Below are 27,831 nucleotides of genomic sequence, written 5' to 3'. Positions count from 1 at the left end.
ACCCCCCTGCCAGTGCAGGAGCCACAAGAGATGCAGGCTTGGTCTCTGGGTCGGGAAGATCCCCTGGAGAAGGTAATGGCAACTCACTCCAGTATTCTTGCCTGGAGAATCCCATGGACAAAGGAGCCTGGCAAGCTATAGTCCACGGGGTTGCACAGAGTCAGACACAACTGAAGCAACTTAGCACTCACTAGGGAGAAGCACGTGTATTTCATTTTTCTGGAAGTGGAAGTCTGTTTTATCTTGATACCTTTTTAATAAACTTTAACAGTCATTAGGAAAAATAAATGAAATATTTTATGCATATGTGGTCAGCTAACTATGTATTCACCAAAACAAATAAATTTTTGGTAAAATATAACCCCATGGAATTTTTTTCATATATATAAAGTACAGACCAGAGGATTTGAACCCTGTGTAAATTTAAATCCTTATGTTTCCTGCAGAATCTTTTAGCCGAGAAAGTAGAACAGCTGATGGAATGGAGTTCGAGGCGCTCAGTCTTCCGAATGAATGGTGACAAATTCCGAAAGTTCATAAAGGCCCCACCTCGAAACTATTCCATGATTGTTATGTTCACTGCTCTTCAACCCCAGCGCCAGTGTTCTGTGTGCAGGTAATGTATGTATTTAAAAAATTAACTATTATTGTATTATTGTGTACTTATTACAGTTAAGATAAACGTGTATAATGGAAGTAAGCATTTGTTCAGACTTCTCTGGCAGTACAGTGTTTAACATTCCCTGCTTCCAGTTCCGGGGGTTGCCGCGGGTTCTATCCCTGGTTGAAGAATTAAGATCCCACATGCTGCAGGGGGCATTAAAAAAAAAAAAAAGAATTAAACATTTGTTCGATGTTGTCGTCAACTGTAATTCAGTACATTTAAATGTAAGCTCAAACTTAGTGTTTCCTGGGAAGTGATTTTGATAGGCTGATATTTTTATATTGTGTAGACCAATCCACAAGTGGTCATAAAACAGATTTTTGGCTTTATGTCCTGTGTAAAGTTATGTATGTTATGGAATTCAGTTTGAATATTGCCTTGTAGGTCACCAACTTATATCTCAGGGGCAGTGAAGTAGCCCCATTAAATACACTCTACTTAAATTGTTTAATAGAAAGATTTTAATGGACTTAAGGAAGTCCATTTACCTTTTAGTACCTTTAATGTTGAGAATTTTGTTTGTGATGTAGAAGTAAACAACTTGAAATGAATGAAATATTTTTCAGTGGGAACACACCAATGAAAGTTTTGGAGGAGTATAAATATAATATACATACAACAGTGCTTATTTTAAATTAGATCTTAATTTTGAGATAATTGTAGTCTTCCATGCAATCCTAAGACACAATACAGAGAAATCCTGTATAGCGTTTACTCAGTGTCCTCCAGTGCTAACGTCTTGTGAGGCTATAGCACAGTTTCATAAGCAGTATTGATACAGTCAAGATGCAGAGCAGTTCTTCACAATAAGTATCCCTTCTGGTGTCCTTTATTGCCACACCCACCCCATCTCCCCACCTCCTGAGTTTATTCTCCATTTCTGTAATTACATCATTTCAAGACTGTTATGTAAATGGAATAAAACACATGACCTTTTGGATTTGGCTTTATGTTATTTACTTGTAACTCCTTCAAAACCTATCCAAGCTGTTGCATTTATCAGTACTTTATTGTTTTTATTACTGTGTAATATCCTATGGTGGGCTTCCCTGATGGCTCAGTGGTAAAGAATTTGTCTGCCAGTGCGGGAGACACAGGTTTGATCCCTGGGTTAGGGAGATCCCCTGGAGAAGCAAATGGCAACCACTCCAGTATTCTTGCCTGGGAAACCCTGTGGACAGAGGAGCTTGGTGGGAGGCAGTCCATGGAGTCTCAAAAGAGTCGGACACGACTTAGCGACTAAACAACAACAATATCCTATGGTATGGAAGTACTGCAGTTTGTTTAACCATCCATCTGCTAAAAGAATCCTGGGTTGTTTCCAGTTTTTGGCTATTAGAAATACAACTGTTATGAACACTCTTGTACAGTTTTGTGTGCACTGAAGTGTTCATTTCTCTGAGATAAATTGCCAGAGTGTGTGATGGCTGAGTTGCATGGTAGTTACATGCCAAAATGTTTTCCAGCGTGGCTGCATGATTTTACATTCTTACCAGCAGTGTGTGAAGGGCCTAGTTTTCCCATATCCTTACCAGCATCAGTGTTGTCATTGTTTTATTTTAGTCATTCCATGGGTATGTAGTTTTATTTTCTGGTTTTACTTTGCATCTCACTGATGTAATGGTGCTGAACATCTTCTCATTTACTTTTTTGTCATCTGTATCACCTCTTTACTGAAGTATCTGTTCATGTCTTCTGTGCTGTGCTTCGTTGCTCAGTCATGACCTGCTCTTTGTGGCCCCACGGACTGTAGTCCTCCCGGCTCCTCTGTCCATGGGGATTCTCCAGGCAAGGAGCAGTTCTTCAATATTTCTTCCTAGTCTGTGGCTTGTCTTTACATCCTCATAACAAGATCTTACGCAGATTTCAATTGAGTGAGTCCAATTTTTAAGTTTATCTTTTATAGATTTTGTCTTGTCAAATTGAACTCTTTGCCCAGCCCTCAGTCACCAATTTTATTTTTTTTCCTCTTATGTGTTTTTCTAAAAATTTTTTTTTTAGTTTTTTATTTTTTAAATTTTAAAATCTTTAATTCTTACATGCATTCCCAAACATGAACCCCCTCCCACCTCCCTCCCCATAACATCTCTCTGGGTCATCCCCATGCACCAGCCCCAAGCATGCTGCATCCTGCGTCAGACATAGACTGGCGATTCAATTCTTACATGATAGTATACATGTTAGAATGTCATTCTCCCAAATCATCCCACCCTCTCCCTCTCCCTCTGAGTCCAAAAGACCGTTATACACATCTGTGTCTCTTTCCCTGTCTTGCATACAGGGTCGTCATTGCCATCTTCCTAAATTCCATATATATGTGTTAGTATACTGTATTGGTGTTTTTCTTTCTGGCTTACTTCACTCTGTATAATCGGCTCCAGTTTCATCCATCTCATCACAACTGATTCAAACGAATTCTTTTTAACGGCTGAGTAATACTCCATTGTGTATATGTACCACAGCTTTCTTATCCATTCATCTGCTGATGGACATTCTAGGTTGTTTCCATGTCCTGGCTATTATAAACAGTGCTGCGATGAACATTGGGGTACATGTGTCTCTTTCAATTCTGGTTCCTCGGTGTGTATGCCCAGAAGTGGGATTGCTGGGTCATAAGGTAGTTCTATTTGCAATTTTTTAAGGAATCTCCACACTGTTCTCCATAGTGGCTGTACTATGTACACTGTTCCCACCAACAGTGTAGGAGGGTTCCCTTTTCTCCACACCCTCTCCAGCATTTATTGCTTGCAGATTTTTGGATCGCAGCCATTCTGACTGGTGTGAAGTGGTACCTCATTGTGGTTTTGATTTGCATTTCTCTAATAATGAGTGATGTTGAGCATCTTTTCATGTGTTTGTTAGCCATGTGTATGTCTTCTTTGGAGAAATGTCTATTTAGTTCTTTGGCCCATTTTTTGATTGGGTCGTTTATTTTTCTGGAATTGAGCTGCATAAGTTGCTTGTATATTTTTGAGATTAGTTGTTTGTCAGTTGCTTCATTTGCTATTATTTTCTCCCATTCAGAAGGCTGTCTTTTCACCTTGCTTATATTTTCCATGTTTTACATTTTCATCTGATCTCTGGGAGAAAGCATGCAGTCTTTCATCATTTGTTACATTATTAGCTGTTAGATTTTTACTAATATTCTTTATAATTGAGAGTATTCTTTACTAGTTTATTGAGAGCTTTTGTCATGAATGGGTATTGAGTTTTGCCTAATTTGGGGAGTTAACTGATAGGATTTTTCCTCTCTAGGTCGTTCATATGGTAGATTACATGGGCTTCCCTAGTGGCTCAGATGGTAAAAAATCTGCCTGTAATGCAAGATATCTGGATTTGATCCCTGGGTTGGGAAGATGCCCTGTAGAAGGGAATGGGTACTCATTTCAGTATTCTTGCCTGGATAATTACATGGACAGAGGAGCCTGGCGGGCTACACTCCGTGGTGTTGCCAAGAGTTGTACAAAACTGAGTGACTAATACTGTGGTAGATTACATTGATTGATTTTCAGCTGTTGAATCAACTTTGCATTTTGGAATATATCCCACTTGATTATTATATTCTTTTTTAGTATTGCTGAATTGAATTTGCTGATATTTTGTTGAAGACTTTTTTATTTTAAGTTATATCAGATAATGGTTTATATTTTTCATTACTTATATTGTCTTTGTCTAGTTTTGGTATCATGGTAATACTTCATAAAATATATTGGGAAATGTTCCCTCATTTATTTTCTGGAAATGATTTGGGAAATTAGTTTTATAAATTGTGTTAATTCTTCTTTAAATGTTTGATCAAATTCTCCAGTAAAATTGTCTTGACCTGGAGTTCTTAAATTACATATTCCATTTCTTTCATTGTTAAGGATAATTCAGATTTTCCTGTTTCTTCTTGGATGAATGTTTTTCTTTCAAGAACAAATACTTTTTATGTGGTGACTCCACATTCAGACTGTTCACATTGTGTATTTATCTGTAGACTTCATTTAGATTTCTAAACCATTTTGAACTTTAGTGGAAAACAAAATCATTAGTAACATGAGCCAGTGGAAAAAATCTAAATCAGTTCCTGTCAGACTGCTGCTGCTGCTGCTAAGTCACTTCAGTCGTGTCTGACTCTCTGCGACCCCATAGACTAGCTTGCAGAAAGGGAATTTCAGTGTTCTGAAATTTTTATGAAAGATTTCATCACAATCTAGTAATGAGTGTATGTTGAGACAGGTCAAGGTAGGTTAAAAAAGATGATGAGCAAACTATTTTGAAAAACAGCATTTCAGATGATTCTGAGTCCCCTTCCTATCAATTTGAAAACTCGTACTTAAGTGGACATTAACGTTTGTCAGCATTGGGCTAGCACTTAAGAACAGGGTATGTTTATGTTCTTAAACAAGGGCTCTTCAGCCCTTGTGAAGCAAAGATACATCTTAACTGGCATTTGGTATAACAGTTCAAATTCCACAAAACTTCAGACTATCCTCTGGCATCCTACAGTGCCATATATAATTTAGGGAAATCATTTCTTTGCTTCTAAAAACTGAATATATTGATTTTCTGTATTCATTATTATAAAGAGATCTATTATTATATTTTTGCAACTGTAATCTAGAAAGGATTCCACCTGCAATGCAGGAGACCAGGGTTCGATCCCTGGGTTGGGAAGATCCCCTGGAGAAAGAAATGGCAACCCACTCCAGTATTCTTGCCTGGAGAATTCCATGGATAGGGGAGCCTGGCTGGCTACAATCCATGGGGTCATAAAGAGTTGAACATGACTTAGTGACTAAATAACAACAATCTAGAAAGATTTTATTGTCCAAGTATTTATTTCACAGTTACATATATTTGTATGTTATTTGATAACATAAACCACAACATAATGTAAATGGTATAGCCTGTAGATAGTAGTTGACTTAATGCATTATGTTGTTAAATTGTTAAATATTGATCCTCAACTTTTTAATGATGCTTAGCTCAAAATAACCTGTATTTACTTGTTTATTACAGCCTGTTTTGTAATAAACTTTTAAATTTTAGAGTAGTTTTAGATTTATGAGAGAAAAAGATTGAAGTTACTAGAAAAAGTCATTTCACAGGTTAGAAAGAGGGTGAAGTTGTTAGAGAAGAAAGAACAGGTGAAGCTTTTGGGGCAAATAAAAAGTATAGAGTAGATATGTGGTTCCATGCCCAGATATTTTGATTTGTTTTTTTGGCGGGGAGGACATTTCAAAATGCTCTAGGTAATCCTGGTATGCAGCTAGGATAGAGAAAGGGAAGGTGGGAAGCAGTTTAGTGATTCATAGCTTTTAAAAATTTAATTTCATTGAGGAAAAATTAGAGTAGGAAGCATAACTAAATGGAATAACTGTATGGCATTGACAAGGATCCTTGATGAAACTAGATTTTTAGTGAAGAATCTCCGGAATTAAATGATTTTCTTCCCCAGTACTTAGCAATTGAGGAGCAAGAGCATCCTCTGTAGGGACTAAGCTGTTTGCTTTATTCTGTTAAGTAGATGAGGCAAATATTCTAACCGTGCTAACAAGAGTATATTTGAAATGTATAAATGTGAGTTAGAAGTTGCATAGGGCATCAGAGAAGCCATGGGACAGTTGATAAACTAGGTGTGATACAATTAAGCTAGATTTTCTTTCTTTCTTTTCTTTAATTGGTTCTTAGTTACTTTACATGTTGTGTTAGTTTCTGCTATACAGCACAGTGAATCAGCTATACATATATATATATATATATATATATATAATTCCTTCTTTGTCACCATAGAGCGTGCGTAGTTTGCTGTGCTAGACAGTCAGTTCTCATTAGTTACCTATTTTATAGGTTTTCATATGAGGTTTTGTGTGAAAGGGGGATGGAGTTGAAAATTAGGAAGTTGTAAAGGGTTGATTTAATAAATAAGTAAATTGCTGAGGTATAGTGTAGATGATTGTTGATGTAATAGAGAAGCTTTAGGAGTAATAAGGCTGCGGTCATTTGTACACTATAAACACGTCGAAATAACTCAGGATTTTAGTGGAACTGGAGGGGGAAACAGTAAGTGAGCTGAAAGAGGGATGCCTTGGAGTATGTTGGATGAGGATATTAGACTTATAGAATACTGAAAATTTAAAAGGAGAATTTGTTAAATAATTCTGATTGAACAGTGGTTTGTGATCTACTGTCATTGAGCCAAGAGATTACCAACTGTGGCCTATATGGACAGAGTGCATCAGAGAGATCTCAAGGGGACAACTAAGATGAAAAGACAAGGAAGGGTTTCACGGAAAAAATTTCAAAAACAAGTATTCAGATTATATTTTGTATTATAAATTAAGCTCCAAAGTGAGTTGTAGATTCATTGAGAAAGGCACCCCATCAACAGCAATCTTTTTTTTTTTAAATTAAAAAAAATACATGAATTGAATTCTCCTGGGGTACTTTTGTGTGTCATTGTAATTTGGGACCATCTTGTAATACTGCTGTAATTTTTTTATAATCCATAGAATCATTGAAATGTTAATAACTATAATTTTAAAAGATTAGTGCTTTTCCTTTGTGAGACCTCTCTTGCTTTTTTTGTTTTCTTTAAGCAAAAGTGAAATTTTCTTCTATAGCTAACACACTGAGATTCTCCAGTTGCTTTTCTTTGCTGCAAGGCTGGTGAATGAGCTATTGGCTTCCTTGTAAGCCCCCTTAGCAAATCACTCTGCTCTTCTTTCACACAGTCAGTTGATTCACAAATCTCCGAATTCAATTCTCACCTTTCTCAGTGGGAACATCAACCTCCTTGGCCAAATAAAGTTGTTAATTAAGACTACTCAGTACAATTCTCACCTCCCGTAAGTGTTAACTCCAAACTTCCTTTATCAGATTGTACTATGAGGAATATTCTCCGTAATTGCTAAATCTTTTAGATGTATTCTGCCACACAGTTACTCATCTTTTCCAGAATTCACTAAAAATTCTAAGAACAAAATATCTTCTTCCCAGGTTATTACTATGGTTCAGTAGAAGTAAGGAAAAACGTCCTGGTGATGGAAAATCAAAAAGTATGTACGGAATCAGTCTGGGTGCACATATCATCAAAGGCTAGTAATACTAGAAATTAACATATTATTGAATGTCAAATAAAAGAAGATATAATTAGTCATTGTAAAGATATTTTAAAGATGAAGGAGAATAAATTATTGCATTGATATTAACTGGTTAATATCTTTCCTTCTCTAAATAAATAAAATTATTATTTACTATATATAAATTATTTGGGCAGTCCTAGGTTAAGTCGTCTATATATGTAATATCTCATGGCATTCTCACTACTCTACATGGTAAGAGTTTAAAAAAAAATCATTTCTTTAGATGAGCCTATCTAGGCTGAGAGGTTATACAGTTTTCCCAAAGTCACAGAGCTAATACCTCTCAGGGTTGGGATTTGTGACTTCTGAGCTAGTAAATTTAATGCTTTCTTTAAGTGTACATATTCATCATTGCTTTTATCCTGTGAACTGTAATTTGCATTTGGCTTTTGCATTCCCAACTAAGATTATTAGTCTTTTAGGGCAGGGATCCATCAGCCAGCATTTCTTAAGCTCTTTAGATCATGAAAAGCTTTCATTCAGGTTAGTATTTCAAACAAGGGCTGCTGAGTTGAAGCCAGCTAGCCCACATCATCAGCCTTTTGTTTCACTATAGTGAAGTCATATCTCTTAGGAAATTCTATTCTAAGGGCAGCGCATAAGGTGAGAATTGTGTTTATCAATAGATAAAATCACCTTTTTCATCATTTAATGCACTTGTAAGTGCTTTCTAAATGGCTTTGGGTCTGCAACCCTTGTTGTTTCTTCTAGTCCTTAGATAATATTTCTCTATGGCTTTAATTCTTAGATTTTTCAAATATGCCTGGCTACCTGGACAAGTAATTCACTTTCCCAAGACTATCAAACTTTCATGCCATTCACACATTCTTTGCCTGGCTTGTCTAATACGTGAGGACTGTTTCAGACTTGATTGAATCCATAAGCAATTTAATATAAATGATGTTTTAGGGTTATTGTTGAGCTCTGTCTAGTTTATTTATTTATTTTTTAATGTCTAAGGCATATGATATAACTTCATTGTACTGAATTTCTTTCTAGGTGTCTCTTCCCCAGTTTGGCGAATTCCAACTATTTTACAGTGAATGGATGAATGTTTTAATGAACTTTCATTATCTGTGTGACATTGTAGCATTCTCTGACCTCTGTTTTCTGTATTATTTGTATATAAAGCCCAGTTTTAGTCATCCATCTTATAATTTGAAAGCTACAGAAAGTTGAAACAGTAGTATTAATACAAAGACACCAGTCTACCCTTTACTAAGATTCATAATTTTAATATTTTGTCACATTTGATTTTGCTCATCGACTTAAAGGAAGACACACAGGAGTTGTGTGAGTTTAAGCTTTATACCCTGGGAGACAGCCACTCAATCCTGAGAAGCTGCTCTGAAAAGATAGGGGAAGAGCCAGTAAATGTATGTGTTAGCTGGGAAATGCATGCAGTGAGGCACACAGTTTGGTAAAAGATTACGGCTCATCCCAAAGAACAGATATCTCAAGTTAATGATTTAGTCCTTTTCTGCTTCTGGGAAGATGCAAGAATCTGGTCATTGAAATTATTCCTGAATTTCAATGGTCTAACTACCTAAGGACCTGTTTATCCAAAGCACAGGGCGCCTGGGCATTTTTCACCCTGAATTCCTCTCCATGGTAATGTCAGTGGGTGACTGCTGTGGTTACAACTTAACTCTTATAGAACAGGGTGATGAGAGATGTTCTTTGTGTTTCTCTGTTCAGTCTTTTAAGTATAAGTAAAAAAATCAGTCAGTCAGTTCAGTCCGTCAGTCAGTCAGTTCAGTCACTCAGTCGTGTCTAACTCTTTGTGACCCCATGGACTGCAGCATGCTTGGCTTCCCTGTCCATCACCAACTCCCAGAGCTTACTCAAACTCAAGTCCATTGCTTTGATGATGACATCCAGCCATTTCATCCTCTGTCGTCCCGTCCCCTTTGCCTCCTGCCTTCAATCTTTCCCAGCATCAGGGTCTTTTCAAATGTGGCCAAAGTATTGGAGTTTCAGCTTAAGCATTGGTCCTTCCAATGAATATTCAGGACTGATTGCCTTTAGGATGGGCAGGTTGTATCTCCTTGCAGTCCAAGGGACTCTCAAGAGTCTTCTCCAACACCACAGTTCAAAAGCATCAATTCTTCGGCTCTCAGCTATAATAGTCCAACCCTCATATCCACACATGACTACTGGAAAAACCATAGCCTTGACTAGATGGACCTTTGTTGACAAAGTAATGTCTCTGCTTTTTAATACGCTGTCTAGGTTGATCAGCTTTTCTTCCACGGAGGAAGCATCTTTTAGTTTCATGGTTGCAGTCACCATCTGCAGTGATTTTAGAGCCCCCCCAAATAAAGTCTGTCACTGTTTCCATTGTTTCCCCATCTATTTCCCATGAAGTGATGGGACCAGATGCCATGATCTAATGTGGAGTGTTAACCCAACTTCTTCACTCTCCTTTCACTTTCATCAAGAGGCTGTTTAGTTCTTCTTCACTGTGTGCTGTAAGCATGGTGTCATCTGCATATCTGAGGTTATTGATATTTCTCCTGACAATCTTGATTCTAGCTTGTGCTTCATCCAGCCTTGCATTTTGCATTGATGTACTACGCATATAAGTTAAATAATCAGGTGACAATATACAGCCTTGACATTTTCCTTTCCCAGTTTGGAACCAGTCTGTTGTTCCGTGTCCAGTTCTAACTTTTACTTCTTGACCTGCTTACAGATCTCTCAGGAGGCAGGTCAGGTGGTGTGGTATTCCCATCTCTTTCAGAATTTTCCACAGTTTGTTGTGATACACACAATCAAAGGCTTTGGCATAGTCAATAAAGCAAAAGTAGATGGCTTACTGGAACTCTCTTGTTTATCTGATGGTCTAGTGAATATTGACAGTTTGATCTCTGGTTCCTCTGCTGTTTCTAAATCCAGCTTGAACGTCTGGAAGTTCACGGTTCACGTGCTTTTGAAGCCTAGCTTGGAGAATTTTTAGCATTACTTTGCTAGAGTTTTGAGATGAGTACGATTGTGTGGACCTTTGAACATTCTTTGGCATTGCCTTTTTTTGGGATTGGAGTGAAAACTGACCTATTCCAGTCCTGTGGAGACTGCTTAGTTTTCCAGATTTTGCTGGCATATTGAATGCAGCATATTAGACTGCATATTGCTGGCTTATTGGGCTTCCCTGATAGCTGAGTTGGTAAAGAATCCACCTGCAGTGCAGGAGACCGTGGTTCGATTCCTGGGTCAGGAAGATCTGCTGGAGAAGGGAAAGGCTACCCACTCCAGTATTCTGGCCTGGAGAATTCCACAGGGTTGCAAAGAGTTGGACACAACTGAGCGACTTTCACCTTCTTTCACTTTCAACTTTGAAAGCATTTTGACAGCATCATCTGATTTGAAATAGCTCAACTGGAATTCCATCACCTCCACTAACTTTATTCCTAGTGATGCTTCCTAAGGCCTGCTTGACTTTGCATCCCAGGATATCTGGCTTTAGGTCAGTGTTCATACCATCATGGTTATCTGGGTCATGAAGATTTTTTTTTTCTATAATTCTGTGTATTCTTGCTACCTCCTCTTAATATCTTCTGCGTCTGTTAGGTCCATACCATTTCTGTCCTTTATTGTGCTCATCTTTGCATGAAATGTGCCCTTGCTGTCTAATTTTCTTGAAGAGATCTCTAGTCTTTCCCATTCTGTTGTTTTCCTCTATTTCTTTGCATTAATGTCTGAGGAAGGCTTTCTTATCGCTGCTTGCTTTTCTTTGGAACTCTGCATTCAAATAAGCATATCTTTTTTTTTTTTTTTTCCTCCTTTGCCTTTCGCTTCTCTTCTTTTCTCAGCAATTTGTAAGGCCTCTCCAGACAGCCATTTTGCTTCTTTCCATTTCTTTTTCGTGGGGATGGTCTTGATTACCACCCCCCTGTACATTGTCAGAGCTTCCCTGGTAGCTTAAATGGTAAAGCCTCTGCCTACAATGTGGAAGATCCAGGTTCGATCCCTGGGTCGGGAAGATCCCCTGGAGAAGGAAATGGCAACCCACTCCAGTACTCTTGCCTGGAAAATCCCATGGACCAAGGAGCCTGGTAGGCTACAGTCCATGGGTTCCTAAAGAGTCGGACACGACTGTACATTGTCAGAACCTCTGTCCTTAGTTCTTCAGGCACCCTTCCTCTCTGCCTCTGGGTGGGGAGGGACCTGTATGCAGCTGGCTAGCTCTTCTTTGGTGTTTGCTCAATCCTTTGTTCTGTGAGTGGGCCAGGCTGAGCATTAGGTTGTTATGTTATGTTTGAGCCTTTGGCCGGAAAGTTCTCTTTTCCGCAGTTGCAGTTAGGCGTGTATTCCTCTGCATGTGGGTGCGTTTCCTACTGTGTGGAAACTTCTCATTCACGACTCCCTGCCTAGGGTGGGTTTGTGTCCCTAACTCCTTTGTCTCTCTTTTTGTCTTTTATATTTTGTCCTGCCTCCTTTAGAAGAGAATGGGCTGCCTTTTGGGGGGCCTGGTGTCTTCCGCCAGTGTTCAGAAGTTGTTTTGTGGAAGTTGCTCAGCATTCAAATGATTTTTGATGAATTTGTGGGGGAGAAAGTGGTCTCCCCGTCCTATTCTGCCATCTTGAAGCAGATGAGTCACGTACCAGCAAATATAGACATCATGAAATATCACCACTAAATATTTAAGTTTGCATATTTTAATATGACATTCTTACATAATCAGAATAACATCATTTTTAAATGAGTTGACATTAGTTCAATGATACAGTCTGCTTTTTCTTTTTTTTTAAGGAATTCAGACAACTTGCCTTGTATATTGTTCCATGATCTGGATTTACTTGATTGTTTCCTCACGATTAAATTCAGTGACTAATTTTTACACAAGTACTATAGCAATTATCTGTGTACTTTTTACTGCATTGTATCAGGAGACATATAATGTTCACTTCAATTCAGTCGCTCAGTCGTGTCTGACTCTTTGCAACCCCATGGACTGCAGCACGCCAGGCTTCCCTGTCCATTGCTGACTCCAGGAGCTTGCTCAGACTCATGTCCATTGAGTTGGTGATGCCATCCAACCATCTCATCCTCTCTTGTCCCCTTCTTCTCCTGCCTTCAATCTTACCCAGCATCAGTGTCTTTTCCAGTGAGTCAGTTCTTCACATCAGGTGGCCAAAAGTATTGGAGTTTCAGCTTCAGCATCAGTCCTTCTGACGAACACTCAGGACTGATCTCCTTTAGGATGTACAGGTTCTGTCTCCTTGCAGTCCAAGGGACTCTCAAGAGTCTTCTCCAACATCACACTTCAAAAGCATCAATACTTTGTAGCTCAGCTTTCTTTATAGTCGCACTCTCACATCCATACGTGACTACTGGAAAAACGATAGCTTTCACTAGGTATAATGTTAGTTCTTTCAGATACCAGAGGTGAAATCAATTACTTGATTGTGGTGGGGATCCCTACATCTTTGTGTTGTACAAGTATATCCTTCCCTGGTAATAAGTGTTAGCAGGAGGTGAATAGGTTAAGAGGGGGGAATACTTAGAAATTATGTAACTATCCTATTTCTTGGTACTTTACTCAGTGATTGTAACATCCATTGATAATCTCTGCCTGAATTTGGTGTTTCACTGATGATTGTGAAGGGGTGATTTTGAACATTCTGTCTTTGCATCTACGTTAATTAGTTGGTATTTGTCTATAAAGGAGAGCTCTTCCTTCCTCCATTTTCCCCTTGGAGTATCTCTACTCAAAGCTTCTTGTTTACTCATTAACCCATTACTGTGATTATTCTTCAATCTTCAAGTTGCCCTAAATTTCCAGTGGAAACCAACTCCCATGTCATTGAATGCCTCTGTTAGTCTTTGCTTTCTGGCTCGGTAAAATATTCTAAGCCTACTTTATACTTATTCCTGGAACTGAAAGAAGCATTTCTTTTTTTTTTTTTGAGGAGTCCTTCCTCCTTTTGTAGGAAATAATGTTTAGAAAGCAACACCTGGGTAAGTTATACTCTTTACTGTAGCGATAGTATCGTTTTCAGACTTTTTTAATAGAGCTAATATGTATGTACATATGTGTGTGTATGTATGTGTCATATAAATTAATAAAGGCATATATATAACTTACTACTTTAATTGGACTGACCCGATGGACGTGAGTCTGAGTGAACTCCAGGAGTTGGCCCGGAACTCCGTGATTGCCCCAGGAGGCCTGGCCTGCTGCAATTCATGGGGTCGCAAAGAGTTGGACACGACTGAGCAACTGAACTGAACTGAAGCTAATACTGTAGGGTTTTTCCTCTATTTTCCTCATTCTGAGTTTTATCTGCTTTCTGCAAGTTGAAACCCTGGATCCCACCAGTATTATGTATTTGGTCATTTGGGCTCTCTTTCCGTATTTATACAATTGTAGCAGAATTTCAATGCCAGTATGATCTTTGAAAACAAATTATGGACTGGACTTAGTCTCTGTGCCATTCCTTTCTTTTACCTACATTATGTGTCAGTTTTCTTAGCATACAACCCCTAAGCTTTCTTGTATGTTTGTGTTACCAGTTTTCTTGAGAACAAAAATTCTATTGACTCATAAACTGAGTTGTATGTGCATGATATATACAGTTTAGTATCTCTTATGTTCATATACATTTTTACTGTAAGATATGTGTTAGAATCATATATTCATGTTAGAATAGTTTTCTGAGGAAAAAATAGATCCACAGAAAACATAGTGTAATGGATACAACATCTTTATCATAAAAGTAGTGAACTGTACAGAGCCAGTTACAAAGTGGTAGTGAATCTTCAGCCCTTCAGAGGCATTGGGTCTATTTAATATATTTCCGTGTATTAGGTAGTATCCTGAAAACGTGTGGCGCAACCAGAGAGAAATCACTGTCGCAATCTTGGTGCAGCATGTTGTTTACCAACTTTTCTCTCTTCAGCATACTAGAACCATAAGTAGTAGGTGGTTCTGCTCAACCCAGATCTCTCTCTCTATATATAATCATCCGTAGAGATTAGCTGGGGCTTCCCTGATAGCTCAGTTGGTGAAGAACCCACCTGCAATGTGGGAGACCCTAGTTTGATTCCTGGGTTGGGAAGATCTGCTGAAGAAGAGATATGCTACCAACTCCAGTATTCTTGGGCTTCCCTTGTGGCTCAGCAGGTAAATAATCCACCTGCAATGCAGAAGACCTGGGTTGGGAAGATCCCCTGAAGAAGGGAAAGGCTACCCACTCCAGTATTAATTTGATGTTTTATGAAGACATACTCTGATGTATCTATGCAATATATTAAGTAGCTGTTGTTCGGCCACTTGAGTCGTGTCCAGTTCTTTCTGACCCCATGGACTGCAGCACACCAGGCTTCCCTGTCCTTCACTGTCTTCCAGAGTTTGCTCAAACTCATGTCCATTGAGTCGTTGATACTATCCAACCATCTCATCCTTTGCTGCCTCTTCTTTTGAATTCAATCTTTATAATTTTATAATTCAATCTTTATAATTCATCATAAACATAACTGTAAAAAGCATACATTGGGATTTTGATGTCTGTTACTTTATAGGAATTTGATTAACCTTAAAAAGAGAAACCATGTTTCTTTAAAAATCCCTTCAAGGGATAAAAAGATAAAATATACATTCATTATGGGAGCTGTGTTAAGTATATACAATTATAGATGAGCTAATAATACTTGATGATAATATAAAATGTCATCATTTGGATTAAGTGATTTTTTTCTTGTTTTCATAATAAAAGATTGGAAAAATTTAATAGAAGAGCTTTATCAGACCTGTGCCCTGCAGTTGCTGCTTAAGCCTTTCTGGATGCTTGGCCATAACTTGACTGCCTTCTTCAGGCTGCATGTGAATGGATTAGAAACGTTTACAATGTACCCTCCATTCATGATCTTGCATCTCTAATGTTCCTATGAACTATTAAAAAAGAAAATACTTTTTAGCTAACAGTGTTGGAAAAGTGCTTATTTAAGTGCTTAGAGCATTTGTGGTTCTCAGCTTTTAGTATCAGGGAACAGTGAAGTTGGTAGGGTTCTAATAAGTACTAGTGATGCCTTTGCTCATTAGAATAAGCTGACATAAATCTTTGCAAGAAGCCAGTGACTTCCTTTGTCATTAGTTAGGCTTAAGCATGAAGAAGTTGGAAAATGGAGGGATAAGATGTAATGGAGTTAAGTTTAGAGAACAGGGTTTATGTTATTGGACATATGTTAATATTTGCACATTCCTTCTACCAAGTCTTATATTCTAAATAGACATTATCAACATTGAAATATGTATTTCTTAGGCTTATTGAATTACTTTTTGTGACAGACATATCTGGTTTCTAGTCCTATTGCTACTAAATTATATTCAACAGAAGAAAGCCCCATTTACCTTGTCAGTATTAAATTTTCACTAAGTATTGTATTTGTGTTGAAAAAAAATGTAATTTTCTCAGCTCCCCTGGAATTCTTTATTCCAGCCAGATGGATTCCCAACTAGAAGCAAAATGTGTAGAAAATTTTGCTGGTTGTTTTTGCGTGGTAGATGCTAAAGGAGTATGTGTAAGAAACAGGTCATATTTTCATTTATATACTATTTTAATAGCCTCATAGATTTTCCCAACTAGACCATTATAGTAACATTCTAAGTGGTTTACAAACATTTATTTTCTCTTCCTCTATTATGCCCTCTGCTGTCAATTACAGCTTTCTTAATCAATATTTTACATAATCTACTTCTTTCAAAACACTCAGTAGCTGTTCACTATTTACAGAATAAAGTTAAGATCTTGTTTATCTTTCTGTTGGAAGAGAAGTATCAGTTTCTTCTTTCCTATTTTCTGACATGAAACTTATATTCTATTATTTAACTACGTAATACACATTTCAGACTGGATAGTCTTGGTTTATTCTCTTCTCTTACCTTAATATCCTCTTCCGGTCCTTCCTTGCTTACTATTTAGCCCTTCCATTCTTTCCTGAATATTTTCACATTCACACTTTTGTCCCGCTGCTCTATCTCACTGTGATTTCCTTCTTTATATGCTGTATGGCACCTGCAGTCTGCAGTTTTTTTTTTTTAAGTATATGTGTCTCATTTGTATGTTAGTGTGTGTCTTTTCTATTCTCTCACAAGCATCTTAGAGGTGGAGACTGTGATGTATCTCTTTTATTATTTGCAGAACATATGAAAACACTGAATACATATCATTGATGATTAAGATGTACATTCTGTATTGCATGTGAAATTGATATTAGGAACATATTAGGAGCTGTTTTAGTCATTATAATCTTTCATGTCAAGACCACTATTCCTTTGACAAATAGCGTATACTTGTGATGGTATATGGTGTGAGGTATTTCTTTTTTCATTCTAAAGTATAGTGAAGCAGATTCATCTTGAAAGGGACATTGATCTGTGACATAAATCTGGCTAAGCAGGCTTTTAGTCAGACTCTCCAGATTTCACAGTCTCTAATTTAGAGTTACTTAGGGTGTGTGGGGTTGTGTGTGTATTGCATATATGCACAGACTCTGTAGGAAATTATATTATTCATTATCAAACCTTAAATACCTATTCTGGACTAAGTCTTAGCCACTGAACAATCAGTGCATAAACATAAAATGCATAAACAGAACAATATGTACATAAATAGCACTGCATGGTAGCTGAGAAACTGTAGAGATTTGAAGGGGGGCATTTTGGAGCAAGCTTTTTGAAAGAATGGAGGACATATTAAGCAAAGGATTTAATACTTTAAAGCTTAAAGAATGAACACGGAGTGTCAAACAGAGAGACCCTTTGAGTGTGTGGTATGTTCATATGGACATAGATTACAGATGTAAATTGTGGCCAGAGGGTGGGAGACGTTGTGTTCTGTTCTGCCCAAGGACTGCGTTATGTAGGCCGTTACCTAGGACTTTGGAGCAGAGGATAGAACCCATGGTTGATTATTGGAAATTAAACTGAGAACGTGGACAGTGTGGAAACAGAGTTTGACAGCAAAATGAATCCATCTTCTTTGGTTTCTCAATACCACTTATCACATCTTCTTGTTTTATTTTTTTCAGAGTATTTCTAATTATCTGACATTTCGTGTGTAGTTGGTTGAGGCATCTTTTTTTTCATGGAATGTATTCTTCTTGAGGTCAGGGCCCTTCCATTTATTATTCAGTCCTTCATTACCTGACACATTGTTGGCACTAGAATATATTTATGGAGTGAATGAATGTATACCTAATAGAATCTAATAGGTCTGCAGTTGGTTATCACACGATGAGGGAAAAGTGCAAGATTATCCTAGTCATATCATTCCTGAAGATATTATACACAGATGTTAAGTACTAAAATTTGATTGTTCTCTTCCTGCTTTTTAAAATGAAGCATTTTCATTTCTTAGAATATCATCATTGTAAGAATGCCAGTTTTTGAAGATTTGCCATTTCCCTGTTTTGTTTTAAAATTTAAAATGTGTTTTTGTGTAAAATGTTCCTTTGTATAAAAATAACCTGTTTTCCTAATTTGTAATGACGTCCTGTTAACGACTTATTTATTTTTTTAATGGGAGCACTGTTCTCTTCAAGTTTATCAGTCTACAGAAATGTTCAGCCTCACTTAATCATCAGTGCCAATTCACTGTATGACGTTACTATACATATTTTCTTTGAAAATAACTGGTGAATTTGTTGTTGTTTGATTGCTCTGTCATGTTTGACTCTTTGCAACCCCATGGACTGCAGCCCACCAGGCTCCTCTGCCCATGGGATCCTCTAGGCAAGAATACTGGAGTGAGTTGCCATTTCCTTCTTCAGGGGGTCTTCCTGACCCAGGGGTTGAACCCTCGTCTTCTGCATTGGTAGGGGGCTTCTTTACCACTTAGCCTCCAGGGAAGCCCCGATATTATGTTCCATATGACAAAAATCTTATCAGATTTTAGAGCTCATATTCATCCTAACTCTGTTTTCACTTAGGATTGGAAGAGAAGCTGTGAGGCACTGTTTAAACAGAGAGCATGTTCTCATTTATATCACAGCTTCAGTTCATCAGCATCTTAAATTCTTTCTTTCTCTAGGGTCTCATGCCTGCTACTCCTGCTCCCTGAGATGTTCTTTCTTGAGCTCTTTGCAGCGATGGATTTTTCTCTTCCTTGGAATTTGAGCATTAATGTCCCTTTATCTGAGAAGCCTTTTATAACCATGTCATCTAAGTAGATCTTCCATTGTTTTCTGTAATACAATTCTGTGTAATTTTTCTCTCAGCATTTATTTTAGCTTTGAATCATTTTCTCTCATTTGGTTGGTCTCCTCAGTAAAACCTCAGCTCCATGAAAGCAGGCCTTGGAACCTTGGAGATAGCTCACTTTTTGCTATTAGGTGCTCATGTTAAATGTTATTTAAGCACCAAAGCTTTACAAGCTTCTATTTCATTGAACAGATTCAGAATATATATAATACAGATTTCTGCCTACTGAACATAATGCAGTTTCAGGCTGATGTTTACAGTGGTAGGTTTTTTGCACTGTTTTACCATAAAATGTGCCCTTAAGGTCTTTATGCTAAATGACCGAAGATCAAAGCTTTGTTCGTTTTTAGCTCTTTTAAATAGATATATTTCAATCATAGCAATGTCATGTGGCTCCTTGTTAATAAAAAAGGGCTTACACTATTCCTAGCCCTTGCATTCACCTGTTGGCACAGTTAGCCATAGGCAATCTGTTATTCCTTTGGGTTTTTTTTATTTTTAATCTCTAAAGGTTACTTTTGTATATTTCATACAGTACACTTAGTCTTTACATTTCTGGCTCTAACAAGTGAGGATTTAACTCATCTCACCTCTTATCATTTTTATAGCTTTTTTCTTTTATTATTATAACAGTAAATAGCAACCTTCTGTTACTTATTCATAAGTGATATCTCTTGATTCCATAAGTTGAAGGTTAGCAAGTATAACCTCTCCTCCCCTCTTACCCACCAAATCCTGTTACCTCTATTTCTATATTGTTACCTCTATTTCTATATTGTTACCTCTATTTCTATATTGTCATCGTTGATAGCATTGTCATCATTGATAGACCATCATCATGTCTGTCTGTAGGTTGACTTATTGTTTCCACATAAATAACATCAGTTGCAAAGTAGTAGGTTTTTATTATGGTTCCTTTTCTACAGTGTCATGCTATTGCTTATAACTCTACTTCTGTGTAAAAGAAAATGTTCAAAATAATTAATTTTCCCCATTACCTATTAATCTAGATAATGATACATTTTAATTTTTTTGTTACTTAGACATTGCCTTTTATATTCAATTTGTTGTCATCATTCTTACTGTTATGGGGCCAAATACGTTTCCCTACAGTCTTTTATATCGTCCAACGCTTTCTAATTATAATGGTTGCTTAGAATCTATTCTCTTCTTCATCTCGAGGTCCAATTAAATTCCTGTTCTGATTTGTATTTCACAGCCTTGTAGTCGGATCTCAGCTTTCTTACACATCTCCTGCCTTTCCTCCTGCACCATATCCTGCCTAGTCATCCTTTTTTTTTTTCTTACAGTTCCTTTAATATATTCTCAGGTTTTCTCATTTTTTCCCATTCCTAATACCTTTCTGTTAATTATATCTTAAGGTAATTTCGCATAATTTACATTTCTTCGAACATGTTTATTTCAAACTTCATCAGTTGTTTGGCTTGATGTAATTCTAGATGGAAAATGACACACCCTCAAAACTCAGGCGTGTTCTGCAGGCACCGAGCGCTGCCAATAGCCGGTCCAGTCCCCGTCTCACTGTTTGCCCTTGTTAAATACTTTTCTCCTCGGAAAGTTTTTAGGACCTTCTTTTTATCCATAACGTTCTAAAGTATCACAACATGTTGGTCTTTTCTTATTCCACTTATTCAGAACCTGGCAAGTAATTTAATTTGAATACTTAGTCCCTTTTAACTGTATTGTGTTTCCAGAAATACTTCCTTTGTCTCTTCTCTTTCTGGAGCTCTTTCTGTTTGAAAGTTGGATTTATTGGATTAAATATGTAGGTCCCTTACTCCTTCCTCCCCCTAGTATAGTCTACCTATGTCCTTTTTGTTCTGTGAATTTTATTTAACTCCGTATTTGAGAAATTATACTTCCTCTTTAAAGTGCCCTCTCATTTTATTTGCTCTTTTTTATATGGCATTGTTATTTTTTTTATGACTACTGTTGGGAAAAGCAGTCAACCATGGGCTGCGATCATCCTGCCTGTTCTTGCTGGGCACACCAAGAAAGCAAAGGATTGTGTGTGCAGCGACAAGCCTTAAGGAGTGGCGTTATGTCTTTCCCCAGAGCACAGAGTTGGTCATCATGCACTAGAAAAATAGTAAGTCCCCTAACTCAGTAGTGCAGTCCTATAACCCAGTCAGCTGTGTGTGTGGACATCCAAGAAGGGCCTTTTGTGTCATCCCGTGAACTCGGGGGGCCCAGGGAACTGGTGCATACAAATGTGAAGAATAAAGTCCTCTAGGTCTCTGACCCCGAGTCCTGTGGCTTCTGCCAGCACCCGAGACAGTAACAGGCTGGCTTGTTAGCAAGACGAAACCTCCAACCCAGCAGCTTTGCGCTTCTCATCCAGTATTTTCCTAGGTTCTTCTGTATTGCCGTCTTCTTGGAGATTGTAATTTCGTCCATCAAAACTTTTCCACTAGCCTTACGTTTTCCAGGTATTCCTTGAAATCTCTTTATCTGCTGGTGACTCCTTTTCAAGTTTTTTTGTGATTGTAGGATTAGACCTTTTTCTATCTATATTTCTTTGGGAGAGGGACTTACCATATCTCCTGTGAAGAGTCAACTACATGGAAGAAGCTCCCTCTCCTTTTTTTAAGTTTTAGCAATCACTGTTGCTTCATTTTCCATGACTGTGCCTACATCCTTCTGCAACCAGCCTTTCCTTATTTCTCCTCCGTGCCTACATCAAAAAATAGAGCTGCTGTATCTGGTGTATCAACAAAATGTCCAGTAGAAATGAATTCAAAATAAGAGTAAATATGCTCTTAGAGGAGGGCTTGTTTGAGGCATTTGGTTTAGCTACTCAAATCTTTGCTTACTTTTAGGTGCAAACGTAAATGCGTTTTTAGATAGATAGAATACATAAAGGTGGAGTATAACTGATATTTACAGTTTTAAAACATATCCATGATATTTATTTTCTCTGTTAAAGTGAATTGTAAAATTCTTAAAAATTGCTCTGTGCTTTTTACTAAAAGTCATTAGAAGATTTAAGTTATATATATATAGGAAATGGCACAAAATGATTTTATCCCCTAGAATAAGAGTTGTCGTGCTTCTTATACAAAGGGCCAGGATGAGCTTTTTGCCCTCACACATTCTACTAGAACTCCTCAACTCTGCCCTTATGTAGCTTAATAGCAGCCGCAGCAATAAGTAAATGAATCAGTGTGGCTGTGTTGCAGGAAACCTTTATTCATGAATGATAAAAATTTGAATTTTGTATAATTTTTATGTGTCATGGAATATTCTTTTTTCCCCCCCCACAGCCATTTAAAATATAAAATCTGCTCTTAGCTTGCAGTCCTTACTAAAGCCAGGATAACTTTTGCCCCAGAATTCCTCTTTTATTAATAGCTTTGTTAACATTTGAATACTGATAATGTTTCCACTCTGTCCCATTATCCTTATCAGACTAGCTAACGAAGAATATCAGATACTGGCTAACTCCTGGCGCTATTCATCTGCCTTTTGTAACAAACTCTTCTTCAGTAAAGTGGACTATGATGAGGGAACAGACATTTTTCAACAGGTAAGAGAGTTATATTTTGTTTCAATAGCATATTTATTGGAGTTGGTTATGGTTGATACATCTTTGTGTGCCAGGTAAAAACACAGTTCAGTGACTCCAATGAGTAGTTACTAAATTCTGTGATATGATTAATTACAGTTAATATTATCTTTATCAGTACAGTTTTTGCCATTGGTGAATAAACACATTTTAGCTTTTCCATCATAGAGGAAATACGTTTTTGTTTTTCCCATCATACAGTGGCAGTTTACATGCTGCTGCTGCTAAGTTGCTTCAGTCGTGTCTGACTCTGTGTGACCCATTAACTTTATTTTGATATTTAATTGTATGTGCTTTGGGTGGTATTTTGCATAAATCTGTGAAATTTTGTACAAGATTCAAGGTAAGTTTTACATGGGGCTTCCCTGGTTGCTTGATGGTAAAGAATCTACCAGCAATACAGGAGACAAATGTTCAGTCCCTAGGTCAGGAAGATCCACTGGAGGATGAATGGCAACTCACTCCAGTATTTTTGCCTGGAGAATCCCATGGACAGAATCCCATGGACTGGTGGGCTACAGTACACAGGGTTGCTAAAGAGTAGGGTACAACTGAGCAACGAAATAGCAACAATAAAGTTTTACTTAACCTTTAAGCTGTTTTAGGGGGATAAAAGGCCTTTAAGGGGGGTGAATGTGAGTGAAAGTCGGTGTCATGTCTGACTCTTTGTGACCCCATGGACCATACAGTCCGTGGAATTCTCCAGGCCAGCATCCTGGAGTGGGTAGCCGTTCCCTCCTCCAGGGGATCTTCCCAACCCAGGGATCAAACCCAGGTCTCCCGCATTGAAGGCAGATTCTTTACCAGCTGAGCCGTAAGGGAAGCCCTTTAAGGGGGGTAATTAAGGTTAACTGGTGTCATAAAGATAAAACTAGAAATCAGCAAAGAAGAATGAATTATCAGTCTGAAAGCAAGCAAGTAAAAATATTCGCTAATGGTCCACTTAAAATTAGCTTGAGTCTAAATGCTTTTCCATGACCTGGTAAAGAACTGGGTCAGACAATGTGAGAAAGAAAAGAGACGAGAATACCCAAACTAATCCATGCTGGGTACTGCAACGAGTTGTACATTTGAAGGCATGGTCAAGTACTGATAAACACAAAAAATTAATAACTATAGGTTAATAGCAGGGATCAGGGAGCCAGACAGTTGAGCTCAGATTTTATCTACATATTTTATCATCTCCATATATTAACTTTGTATTCTTGGACAAGGGACGTAACCTCTCTATACCTTAATGTCTTCATGTACGAAACAGATAAAAATGATGTATTTCTCTTTGGATTGTTGTGAAACTAAATGAAAGAAAACACATGAACCACTTAGAAGTGTCCCTGGAATATAAAGACTCAGTGTTAGCAGTGATGATGATATAATCTTGACAAATTTCAGTAGGATTGGTATCCTTATAAGAAGTAGGACATGAGTCTTTTTCGATTAGTGTCTCATCCTTATGACATCATTTAAGGCGGGGGTTCAGTTCAGACGTGAGTCTGAGTGAATTCTGGGAGATGATGATGGACAGGGAGGCCTGGCGTGCTGCGATTCATTCAGTTCAGTTCAGTCGCTCAGTCGTGTCCGACTCTTTGCAACCCCATGAATCGCAGCACACCAGGCCATCTTGTCTATCACCAACTCCCAGAGTTTACCCGAACCCATGTCCATCGAGTCGGTGATGCCATCCAGCCATCTCATCCTGTGTCACCCCTTCTCCTCCTGCCCCCAATCCCTCCCAGCATCAGAGTCTTTTCCAGTGAGTCAACTCTTCACATGAGGTGGCCGAAGTATTGGAGTTTCAGCTTCAGCATCAGTCCTTCCAATGAACACCCAGGACTGATCTCCTTTAAGATGGACTGGTTGGACCTCCTTGCAGTCCAAGGGACTCTCAAGAGTCTTCTCCAGCCCCACAGTTCAAAAGTAACAATTCTTCGGGGCTCAGCTTGCTTTACAGTCCAACTCTCACATCTATACATGACCACTGGAAAAACCATAGCCTTGACTAGACGGACCTTAGTTGGCAAAGAAATGGCTCTGCTTTTGAATATGCTATCTAGGTTGGTCATAACTTTTCTTCCAAAGAGTAAGCGTCTTTTAATTTCATGGCTGCAATCACCATCTGCAGTAATTCTGGAGCCCAAAAATATAAAGTCTGACACTGTTTCCACTATTTCCCCATCTATTTCCCATGAAGTGATGGGACCAGATGCCATGATCTTAGTTTTCTGAATGTTGAGCTTTAAGGGGGGTATATAAGGTTAAATGATGTCATGTAGAAATTTGATAGTCCTGGGCTTGTTAGGGACTTGTTCAGAAAGTAAATTGTATGTGACTCCCGTGTGATGGCTGAGGCTAAGTGTCTGACAACAGACCAGGAAGCCAGAGCTGTGTTAGAGGGAGCTCTGCACTAGCAGTCATGTTGGCTGTAACTGTTTCGTGTGCACCTATCAGGAAAACACACATGAACAAAATGTGGAGTGGGAGAAAGGAATTGGTGACTGTTTGTTCAATTTAGTAAAAATTACTAAATGTCCATAACATGTATGCTCCAGCTGGTACTGCTGTATCTTTACCTTGAACCATGATCTAATGTTTGTTGTTACTTGAATGTTTTTTTCTCATTGTTGCGGAATGTTGAACTATATATATTGTAAGCTAGGGCCAAAAAGCTCCTTGCCTTTCATTTGAAGCATTTTTCATAATTCTTGAGCAGCAAGAATTTAATCTGTATCTATGCTTTGCAGTTTACTCTCCAATGCAAATTAACCTCGTTTGTTTTTAGATTATTATTAATAAACACCATTTATACTAGGGTGGTGTGTATTCAGTATACTTTTCAAATGAAACTTGCCTTTAGAAAATAATTAATGAGATGTAACCATTTTAAGACAGTTGAAATAACAGGAGGTGAACAGAAAAAATTTTTTAAATTAAAAAAGAAGTCAGTATACTCAAAATTAATTACAGAATTCAATTATATCTCTCATCAAATACCAACCTTTTTGTTTAACAACTGCTTAAGAAGTGAAAATCATCCATGTACCCCCAAATTACAGTATTTGTTTTTCGCTTTGAATCATTTCATTCTCTAGTTGTGGAATTCTAGAAAATAAAGAAGGAAATGACCAATGAAATAGATGGATGCAGCTGAGAATATGAATGATGTATGTGAAGGTTCAGCAAACTTGGTCTAATTCATAAGTTCTTTTCTATTCAGCAGTATATCAAGATGAATAAAAACAGTAGTTAAGCTCTGGAAATCCACTTGGATTTTTCATAATAAATGCTGTCTTTCCAAAATTCACGCAGGAAAGAAAAGCTGGGATATTAGATTTAGTCTTTTATCTCATGTTTTACAGCTCAACATTAACTCCGCTCCTACGTTCATGCATTTTCCTCCAAAAGGCAGACCTAAGAGAGCTGATACTTTTGACCTTCAAAGAATTGGATTTGGTGCTGAACAACTAGCAAAGTGGATTGCTGACAGAACGGATGTTCATGTATGTTTTTATTCCCCGCAGTTTTAATAATAGGCTAATTAGCTTGTTTTGGTATAACACTATAATAAGGCCACAGGATTTTTTTCAGTTTCTCCTGCTTTAGGAAAACTGCATCTGATAGCTGTAAGCTGAACTTTGAGTTAGGTGAATTTAAATGGTTTTTTGAATAATGGTTCTTAAAATATCAATGAACCATTAAAGAATACATGTTAGGCACAAAGTAATTTCAGAGGCTAAAGAATATACTGAATATTGCTCAGTGGTCTTAGTAATCAAAGACACTCTAATTAAAAAACCAGGTGTATAATTTTTATCTATCCTTTGGGCAAATAACAATAGGATAATACCCACTTTTCATGAGCCATATGAGAAAATGTCACTGGCATATGCTGTTTTCAGGACCATAAATTCTAACAGTATAATTCTTCCCTTCCTTCCCTTCTCCCCCAACCATTAACTATGGGGAAAAAAATTATACATTTTAATAGAAGAAAATCACTCAGAAATCAGATATCTAAAAATGAGAATTGAATTAAATGTGTACAGTCTAGACAAACAGTGGTGTGCAGCATTGACATAGAAAGAAGCTCAAAGGATAACAAGTGAAAAAGTAGGATAGAAAAACAGTATTTATAGTTGATTTAGAAAAGCAAAATATTACTGAGATATGTAAAATGTTGATGGTAGTTAATGTCTATGTGGAGGGCTATGGCTATTTTGTTCCTTAATGTCACTAGAATTTTTTATAGTGAGCAATTCTAACCAGCTATTTTAAAATTACATTTCCCTTAGACATAGTACAGGGATATTAATTTTGTGTAAGCATATTTCTCATTTGAGATAGCTGTCTCTCATACTATTATCATTGTACATAATATAGGTATTAATGATATTTTGGTGAAAATATTTAGGCAGATATTCAGTTCTCCAATGTATCATTTATTTGGTACAAAATATTAAATGTAACATTGGAAAGTACTATTAGTTCTTTATAAGAAATACTCAGGTTAGAATAATTTCTGATAAAAACTATTTATCACACTAATATGTTGTTGACAGATGCACATTTGTAAAAAAAAATACATATTTGGAAATAATTTCAAACTTTAAGTAGTTCTACAAATGGAAATAGTCTCGTCTCAATGTATACCCTATATCAGGATTCACATACTCTTAACTATTTATGGCTTTTGCTTTGCCATTCTTACTCTCTTACCCATCCTCACCCTGTCTCTACACACATACTTACATACCCACACACATTTTTTTCGGAATCATTTTAAGGTATATTGTCTTTCCTAAGAAGTACAGGACCATACAGTTATCACGTTCACAGACTCACATTAATATACTACTTCTCTTTGAGCTTCTGTACATATTCTAGTTTTCTCAGTTGACCTACCCTTTCCCTCCTAAATAGTAAGCTCCCTGTCTGGAGACATTGAGGGTCATGCAGATATGCTGCTCCTCATGAAAATTTTCTCGGTATTTAGCATCCATTGATGACTCTTACCTGATCCAGATTCCATCATGCTGGTTGTAGAGTGATGTTCCCGTTCTAGCACTTTGTCCATATTTCAGATTGATCCTTGGCATTTTACTGTAAGCAAGAGCCCTCCCCTCTTTGTATTTCACTCATTCATTGGTACACAATCTTATATTGTTTTTTCCCTCCAGTGATTGTTAGTACTACGCTTAAATATTTTGGTACCAAAATTGTTCTAGGTATGATTAGTGGGAGCCCCTTCATG

At 37.5% G+C, this 27,831-nt stretch overlaps 1 protein-coding gene across 8 annotated transcripts in view; it reads left to right on the top strand.

Moving 5' to 3' along the window:
- TUSC3 (tumor suppressor candidate 3) overlaps positions 1 to 27,831 on the top strand; it is a 242,064-nt gene that overhangs the window by 110,018 nt on the left and 104,215 nt on the right. For all 8 annotated transcript variants that reach the window (XR_009598632.1, XR_009598633.1, XM_027962612.3 and 5 more), the window contains exons 2-4: positions 447 to 616; positions 22,427 to 22,544; positions 25,940 to 26,080. Coding sequence is in view for 6 of the 8 variants with exons in the window: in XM_027962612.3 (XP_027818413.1) it covers positions 447 to 616; positions 22,427 to 22,544; positions 25,940 to 26,080 (429 nt within the window). In the remaining 2 variants the exon portion in view is untranslated. The remainder of the gene's footprint in view (positions 1 to 446; positions 617 to 22,426; positions 22,545 to 25,939; positions 26,081 to 27,831) is intronic.

This window comes from Ovis aries, chromosome 26, assembly GCF_016772045.2.
Source record: "Ovis aries strain OAR_USU_Benz2616 breed Rambouillet chromosome 26, ARS-UI_Ramb_v3.0, whole genome shotgun sequence".
Classification (NCBI taxonomy): domain Eukaryota; kingdom Metazoa; phylum Chordata; class Mammalia; order Artiodactyla; family Bovidae; genus Ovis; species Ovis aries.
The sequence above is the reverse complement of the archived record's forward strand: the minus strand, read 5'-3'. Positions and strand labels throughout refer to the sequence as shown.